Source organism: Chiloscyllium plagiosum, chromosome 49, assembly GCF_004010195.1.
Source record: "Chiloscyllium plagiosum isolate BGI_BamShark_2017 chromosome 49, ASM401019v2, whole genome shotgun sequence".
NCBI classification, from domain to species: Eukaryota; Metazoa; Chordata; class Chondrichthyes; order Orectolobiformes; family Hemiscylliidae; genus Chiloscyllium; species Chiloscyllium plagiosum.
This window is the reverse complement of record NC_057758.1, coordinates 1,494,421-1,503,281: the sequence shown is the minus strand read 5'-3', so window position 1 is coordinate 1,503,281 and position 8,861 is coordinate 1,494,421. Positions and strand designations below refer to the sequence as shown.

Below are 8,861 nucleotides of genomic sequence, written 5' to 3'. Positions count from 1 at the left end.
CTTTCCTCAGAAGTCAACCCCCTCAATTTCAGAATTGATCCAGTGATCCTCCTCAGTAGCCCCTCCAGTGCCAGGATGTTCCTTCTCAAGTAAGACGACTAATACTGGACACAGTACTCCAGCTCTGACCACAGCAGCAACCCCAGACAACTGCAACATATAATCGCCCCATTTTTAAACACCAGCTCTCTGACAATGAAAGACAATATTTCATTCGCTTCCCAGCTGCATTGACAGAAAGGTTGAGAGAGAGAATGCATGTGCGAGTGAATGCATTGATACATTCAATGTGGGATCTATGTACGCGCATACAGCATGGGCCTGTGTGATAATGGAGCCTTACCTTCAATTTAACAGAAGAGAGAGCTTCAGTTTAAAAAAAGGACAGGAGTATTTTGTGGTAGGAGCAAACCAAGACATTTGTTTTTACGAAAGGACAATATGCTGCACATAATTGGGTTCATCAAAGCTCTGTACAATTAGTTACAAACAGAAGAGTTCAGTCTGAACACAACACAGGGAGCCAGAACATGGCTGCTATTTGACTGTAGGAACTGTCACAATACGGGCAGGAGTCAACATGTATGATACATGCCCTCAGCCCCACACCAATCGCTCTTCCCTGTCAGCATTCCCAGCGTGACATTCAGGAGCATATCCAAACATCGATCACATCATCGTTCTCCATCTCGTTGTCCTGGGGAGTGCTGGTCTCCGATAGCTCGGCACCGTCAAAGTGGAAAGTCAGTCGGCATCGCTGTAGAGCCATCCGCTCTTTGTAATCCTCCATCAGTCTCTTCAATGACTCAGTCTGTGTCAAAACAGAGAACAAACTTACAGACAGCTCTCCAATCGAGAGGTTAAAATAGAAAACAACAGACTGGAGAGCGAGTTACCCACTGCACTCTGATCAAAAGGTTAATGCATTAAAAAAAAGACTAGGGAGTGAATTACACTCTGATTGAAGAGGAATATATATAAAACCACACTGCACTCTGTCCAAGGGCAATACATATAAAACAATATTGACTGGGAATGAGTTACACACTGCACTCTAATGAAGGGTTTATATGTCAAACAACAGAGACTGGGAAGTGAGTTACACACTGCACTCTGATCAAAGGGTTTATATATGAAACAATATAAATTGGAGTGAGTTAGAGACTGCACTCCGACAAAGATGTTTATGTATAAAATAACTTTAAACTAGGCAGTGTGATACAGGTATACTCTAATCACGTGTTTTATGAAACAACCAATAATTGGGAGCCTTTTACAGACTGGACTGATTTATGTTGATCATATACTGGGGAGTGCAGTACAGACTTAGCACTGATCAAGGGGATTAAACAGATAAAACCATTTTCTGGGGACTGAGGTATTGTGGCACTGTTTGAACTGAGGCTTATACCTAAAACAACACAGAGGGAGCAATACTTCGACCAAGGGTTTGATGTATTAAACAATATTTATTGAACGAAGGAGTTACAGTCTGCACTATAATCACAGGATTTACATAGAAAACAACATACAGTGGGAAATGTGCTACAGTCTATACTGTGATAGAGGGAGTTCAGCACAAAGTAATGCATACGAGCAAGTTACAGACTGCACTGATCAAGGGGATTATATATAATAACATGGACTGGAGTGAGTGACAGACAGCACTCTGATTGAGAGGTTGACATACAACACATATAGTGGGGAGTGAGTTAGAGCTAACGCTCTGATTGAGAGGACTGTTTACAAAATGATGGGCAGAGTGTTACACTCATGAAGTGGTTGCTGACATATAAAACAAATACTGGAGAGAGAGTCACAGGCTGTACGCTGATTAAGGGGTTGACATAGAAATCAAAATATCCTTGCGAATGACTTTATTCAGAGTCTTCCACAGACAGGACTCTCCCCACCTTAGATTATGAAGGAACAGATTGGGAAGCAGATTTTGGAAATGTGCAGAAGTAACAGGGTTGTTGTCATGGGTGACTTCAACATCTCTAATATTGGCTGGAACCTCCTTCGTGCAAATAGTCTGGATGCAGCAGTTTTTTGTCGGATGCATCCAGGAAGGGTTCCTGACACAAAACGTAGACTGGCCGACTAAAGGGGAGGCCATATTGGATTTGGTGCTTGGCAATGAACCAGGTGTCAGATCTCTCGGTGGGACAGCATTTAGGTGATAGTGATCACAACTCCTATACTTATTGAGAAGATAGGAGCAGACGACGTAGGAAAGTATTTGACTGGGGGAGGGGAAATTACAATGCTATTCGGCAGGAACTGGGACACCTAAATTGGGAACAGATGTCCTCAGAGAAATGCACAACAGAAATGTGGAGTTTGTTTAGGGAGCACTTGCTGATAGTGTGGAATAGGTTTGTCCCACTGAGGCAAGGAAGGAATGGTAGGTTGATAGAACCTGGGTGACAAGGGATGTGGAATATCTAGTCAAGAGGAAGGAGGAAGGAAGCTTACTTAAGGTTCAGGAAGCAAGGATCAGATAGGGCTTGAGGGTTATAAGGTAGCCAGGAAAGAACTGAAGAATGGCTTGACAGGTAGGATTAAAGAAAACCCCAAAGCATTCTATGCTACGTGAGAAACAAGATGATGGTCACATTGAGGGGACGGCCGATCAGGAAAAGTGGAGGAAATATGTGCCTGGAGTCAGAAGTGGTAGGGGAAGTGCTTAATGAATACTTTGCTTCAGTATTGTAAGAGGGCCTTGTTGTTTGTGATGACACCGTGAAACAAGATGACATGGTCAAACAGATTGATGTTAAGAAGGAGGATTGGAACCTAGTCCCATTTGCCACTGGTGTTGGCAAATGGGACTAGGTCAGATTGGAATGTTTGGCTGGAGTGGACAAGTTGGACCGAATGGTCCATAAACTGAAGGGTCACAAATATCCATGTAAGAGGGTTTGCCAATGCCAATTGGGAGGGTTTATGCTAGTGTGATAGAGGGGCGTGCAACACAGCATCAGGGGTGTCGGAGAAGGTCGATCTTGTGTCAGGAAGGTCTGACAGCAAGAACAGGCAGGGCCAGGTTGATGAACACAGCAGGACTGGAGGGCTGAAGGGTGTTCATTTTAATGCAAGGACTACAACAGGTAAAGCAGATGAGCTTCGAGCCTGGACTAGTATGGGGGAGTAGAATGAGACAGTCATTACCGAAACTTGGGGCTAGATTAGAGTGGTGCTGGAAAAGCACAGTAGTTCAGGCAGCATCTGAGGAGCAGAGATTTATCTCTCCACCCTTCAGGCACTCTGCCTGTATTCTTGATGAAGGGCTTTTGCCCGAAACGTCGATTTTACTGCTCCTCGGATGCTGCCTGAACTGTTGTGCTTTTCCAACACCACTCTAACCTAGCCCCAAGACTCTGATTTCCAGCATCTGCAGTCATTGTTTTTACCCCGTTACTGAAACGTGGCCGAGAGTAGGACAGGACGGGCAGCGTCATCATTCCAGAGTTTCGGTGATTCAGGTGAGGTAGAGAGAGAGAGGGAGGTGGACGGTAAAAGCCATGGGGGAGCAGCATTTCCGATAGAGAAGAATGCCACAGCTGTAATAAGGGAGGACAGACCTTACGAGTTAGAAAGGTGCAAACATTATGATGGGGTTATACTATAGACCTCCCAATAGGCAGCACGAAATAGAGGAACAGATACATAGGCTGGTCATAGACAAGAGTTGTATTCGAGGGGAGTTTGAATTTCCCAGATATTAACGGGGACGCCCTTACTGCCAGCGGTTGAGATGGGGCAGAATTTCTTTTGTGCATCCAGGAGGGTTTCTTGAAACAGTACATAGATAGTACAACCAGTGAATGGGCTGTACGAGACAGTGTACTGGGGAATGAGCCTGGCCAGGTGATCGACATTTCAGTGTTGTGGGAACAGCGATCATAATTACCGAAGTTTTAAGATAGTTATGGATAAGGTTAAAATATGTTGCCATTAGTACTTCAACTCAAGAACATTATGAGGGACGAACAGGAGAAATTAGAGAGGGGGAGGGAAACGGAGGGTAAATCCACATCAGATACATCTGTCTATTATCGATATCAATGATTTGGATGAGAATGGCATGATTAGTGAGTTTAATGACACTAAAGTAGGTGGTATCGTAGGCAGCCAGGAAAGTTACCAGAAATTACAGCAGGGCCTTGATCAGCTGTGCAAGTGGGCCAAGAAATGCCAAATGGAGTTTAACATAGATAACATCTTGCACTTTGGAATGTCACATCAAGGTCGGAGTTTCATGGTGAATGGTACGGCCTTAAGGAGTGTAGTGCAACCTTGGCGTTCAGGTACACTGTTCTCTGAAAGTGGAGTCACAGGTAGACAGGGCAGTTAAGGTAGCTTTGGCACACTGGCCTTCAGTCAGGGCATTGAGTATAGAAATTGGGAAGTTATGTTGCAGTTGTACAGGGTGACAGTGAGATTGCACTTGGAGTATTGGGTTCAGTATTGGTCACCTTGCTACAGGAAGAATGTTATTAAACTGGAAAGACTGCAGAAGAAATTTACAAGGAGGTTGCCAGGACTCAACAATCTGAGTTACAAGGAGATGTTGCACAAGCTAGGACGTTTTTCTTAAGAACGTAGGAGACGGAGGGGGAATCTTATAGAAGTGGATAAGATTGTGAGGGGCAGGGGTAGGGTGAATATACTTCATCTTTGTCCCAGGGTTGGGGAGTTGAGGACTGGAAGGCTTTATTTTCAGGTTAGAGGGGAAAGAATAAAAAGGAACTGGAAGGGCAACTTTTTTTTTTTTAAACACAGAAGGTGCTACACATATGGAATGAGCTGCCAGTAGAAATGGTTGACACTGGTACATTAACTAGGAGAAAGGGCATTGTTGACCACATGGGAGGGGAAATTGCGGTCTTCGAAGGAGGAGGACATCTAGGATGTTCTGTGGTTGAACTGGTCCTCTGGGGAGCAGATGCGGCGGAGGCAAAGACATTGGGAAGAAGTGCTTATGCCCGAAACTAGACTCTCCTGCTCATCGGATACTGCCTGACCGGCTGTGCTTTTCCAGCACCACACTCTTCGATGCGGGTACATGAACATCATTTAAAAGGCATTTGGACAAATACCTGAAAGGATTAGATGGATATGGGCTAAGTGCAGGGAAACGGGGTTAGTTTGGATGGGCATTTTGGTCAGCATAGACCAGTCTGGGCCGAAGGGCCTGTCTCCATGCTGTAAGACTCTATACTCATTGACATCTGGATCTTTTAAAGACAGGTTGATCAGAGTTCAGGACAGGCGTGTGTCCTGTGAAGATGAAAAGTAAGGATGGCAAGAATCGGGAACTTTAGATGACAAGAGAAATTGAAAGGCTAGTTAAAAAGAAAAAGGAAGCGTATGCAAGATTTCAGACACTGAAATCAAACAAGGGCCCCGAAGAGTATAAAGGAAGTAGAAAAGAACTGAAAATGAAGAGGGATAGAAGAGGCCATAAAATGCCCTGAACAATTCAGATTATGGAGAATGCAAAGGCGTTTTCGGCACATATTAGGAGTGAGGGGGTAGTCGGGCGAGAGGGTGGAAGAGTAGGTCCACGCAAGGACAAAGGAGCCAAAGGAAGTGGATGACCTCCTTAATGATTACTTGGCATTGGTATTCAAGAAGAAAGAGAAGGACACAGCCGATGCTAATGTTAGGGAAGGGCATGTCAATGAAAAACGTGGAAGTCTCGAAAAGCATGCAGACCTGATGGGATCTATCCCAGGATGCTGAGGGAGACAAGGAAGGAAATGGCTGGGACCTGGACAGAGATATTTAGTCACTAGTGAGGTCCCCGAAGACTGGAGGGCTGTGACCAATGGCGTTCCACAAGGGTCCCCTGTTGTTTGATAAGTTTGCAGAACACACAAGAATTGTTCCAGCTGCTGGAGATGGTCATTGCCTGGCCTTTGGGTGGCACAAATATTACTTGCCATTAGTCCAAACCTGGATATTGTCCAGATCTTGTTACACAGTGTTCAGACCATTCACAACTCCTCAGCTTTTAAAGCAGGCCCATTTTCAAGTGCAACAAGATCTGGACAATATCCAGGTTTGGCCTAAGTGGAAAGTAACATTTGTGCCACACAAAGGTCAGGCGATGACCATCTCCAGCAGCTATTTTCTGGATCTGTACATTGTTAAAATGAAAAGATGGCCTTTAAAAGAGTGATGTGCTCTTCCTGTCCAATGTGAGAGTCAGGCAAAGGGTGGAGAATGAAAAATGTGTTGCTGGAAAAGCGCAGCAGGTCAGGCCGCATCAAAGGGGCAGGAAATCGACGTTTCGGGCATAAGCCCTTCTTATTCCTGAAGAAGGGCCTGTGCCCGAAACGTCGAATCTCCTGTTCCCTGGATGCTGCCTGACCTGCTGTGCTGTTCCAGCAATAAAGTTTCAACTTTGATCTCCAGCATCTGCAGACCTCACTTTCTCCTCGGAGAATGCATGGAATGAGCAGCCAAAGGAAGTGGTGTAAGCTGGTACAGTTCCAACATTGAAAAGGCATCTGCATGGGTACATAAATATGAAGGGCTTAGAGTGATATAGGCCAAGTGCTGGCAAATGGTACTAGATTACTTTAGGATATCTGGTCAGCATGGATGAGTGGGACCAAAAGGTCTGTTTCAATGCCATACATCTCAAGGGTCAGTTAGACTCAAAATGTCACTTCTTTTCTCTCCTTACAGATGCTGCCAGACCTGCTGAGATTTTCTAGCATTTTCTCTTTTGGTTTCAGATTCCAGCATCCGCAGTAATTTGCTTTTATCAGGTTCTCTCTGGTTTGGTTCGATCTGGCTATTCACTGAAAGCAGTCAGGCAGGTGTTGCAAAAGCTGCCTGATCCAAAGAAGCAGGTCCATGCTGATCCTCCTCTCTCTTTCTCAGAGTTCTCTCCTGCAAGACCCTGTGCTTGATTTTTGTTGCAAGTATTGGGAACAGCATCATTAAGTTGGGATGATATGTTGCTTTTTCAGATCGGTGAGGTCATGTGGTATTCTCTTCTCTTTCGTTTGTTTCATTCAGTAATCTTGTAAATAAATTCTGTTGTTTCGTTTAAATCTGAGTGATTGAGCCCACTGCATCACTCCCAGAATATCCACGAAACACCTGCTAGCAAAGTTGGACTACTTTCTGAAAATGTTTTGAGGGGGGGTCTGGCCTGGTCCATTAACAGGTTATCAAAAAGTATAGCAGTACCTACATCAGTTTGAAAACTGGGCAGAGGTATGAGAGACGCGGTTTAATTTGATGCATTTTGGGAGGTGAAATGCAACGGGAAGATATACAGTAAATAGCAGCACTCTAAAGAGAATGGATACACAGAGGGACCTTGGGGTGCAAGCCAACAGCTCCCCGAAAAATTGGTGACAAGTAGATAAGGGGAAAGACAGCATACGACATGCTTGCTTTCATCAGTCGGGAACGCTGACCTTAATGTTGATAGGTCACGTTTCTGCAGCGTCAGAGTTTAGTTTGACACACCTATGGAGGATGGGGACACGTTCTAGTCACCATACTGTGGGAAGGATGTGGAGGCTTTGAAGAGGATGCAAGAGTTTACCAGGATGTTGCCTGGATTGGAATATATTTACTGCAAAGAAGAGATTGGACAAATTTGGGATTGTTTGCGCTAGAGCATCAGAGGCTGAGGGGCAGCCTAAAAGAAATGTATAAAATTATGAGAGGCATGGATAGGGTGGATAGTTGGAGTCTTACGAGCAGGGTGAAAATGTCAAACACTAGAGTTTGGTATAAGGTAAGAACAGAAATGTTTAAAAGAGATGGAAGAGCAAAGTATTTCTTTTTAAAAACAAAGAGCGTGGTGGATGTCAGATCCTGCAATGAGGGGAAATGGGTGAAGCAGATACAATAACAATGTTTAAGAGCCATTTCGACAGACATGTTAACGCAGCGAACTGGACCACATGCAGGCAGCCAGGATTAGCTCTGCTCTGCACAGACATGCTGGGCTGAAGGGCCTGTTCTTATGCTGTACTATTCCATGATCCTGTGTCAAAATGTTTACTGGGGAGTGTGTTACAGGGTAAAATCGAACTGAAGAGCTAAGGAGTGGTTTATATAAAATAATAGCCACTTAGGAGTGAGTTACAAACTGGAATCTGATTGACAGCCTCAGCCAGTGCAGTAGTTTTGTTCCAGTTTCCAGCTATCCATTTCCTATAAAAATAGAACGCATTGGTGTGATCACTCTTGCCAAGTGGCTGTTGGACAAAGTGTAATGGATGGTGTTCCCCTGCTATTAGGGTCTTTGCCTGAACAATGCAGTGTTCTTTTACACCTCAGCCCCTCCCTCCACACTCACCTTCCCGATGGTGATGTCCTGGAACGAGTTTCTCTCCACTCCCCGTACACGCAGGCAGATCTTGTCCTGACCATCGGTGGGCTGTGCAGGATATTCAGACATCACAAAGCAATCTGAAAACAGAGCGCAGAGTCAACTCCCGTCCAATCCTAAATGGGGGAAGACGAGGGAATTGGATAGTGAATGAGGGTATGTGTGTTCGCGTGTCCATGCCCGCGTGCATGCATAGCTGGCTATGGGTACATGACAGTCCTTGTGTGAGGAATGTGCGCGCACGAGCGTGCATGTAGCTCCTGTGTGAATCATACAACCCAAATTTGGCCCTTCAGCCCATCGAGCGTGCACCAAAAATATGCTACGACCTACGCTCGTCACACTTTCCCGCATTCGGCCCAATGCCTTGAAAATTAAGATGCTTCAAGAGGCTCACCCAAGTACAAGGCATCCTGCTATAAGGCACATTTCGATAACACAAATTGGCTGGAAGGGCATTGACGAATTGGGGACTTGGTTTCGGAAGTTC

The 8,861-nt window shown here is 45.0% G+C and overlaps 1 protein-coding gene across 1 annotated transcript; it reads right to left on the bottom strand.

Moving 5' to 3' along the window:
• Positions 1–398: 398 nt before the first annotated feature.
• Positions 399–8,487, bottom strand: LOC122544459 (NFATC2-interacting protein-like). Its single transcript, XM_043683696.1, has 2 exons — positions 8,339–8,487; positions 399–811 (listed from the first exon to the last, which is right to left on the bottom strand). The coding sequence occupies exons 1-2, from the start codon at positions 8,438–8,440 to the stop codon at positions 647–649; spliced, it is 267 nt and encodes an 88-aa protein (XP_043539631.1). The 5' UTR covers positions 8,441–8,487; the 3' UTR covers positions 399–646.
• Positions 8,488–8,861: the final 374 nt, after the last annotated feature.

Coding starts and splice junctions, on each gene's coding strand:
- LOC122544459 (XM_043683696.1), bottom strand. CDS start 8,440: ATGTCTGAATATCCTGCACAGCCCACCGATGGTCAGGACAAGATCTGC. Junction 812..8,338: donor AGGACATCACCATCGGGAAG/GTGAGTGTGGAG, acceptor GTTTTGACACAG/ACTGAGTCATTGAAGAGACT.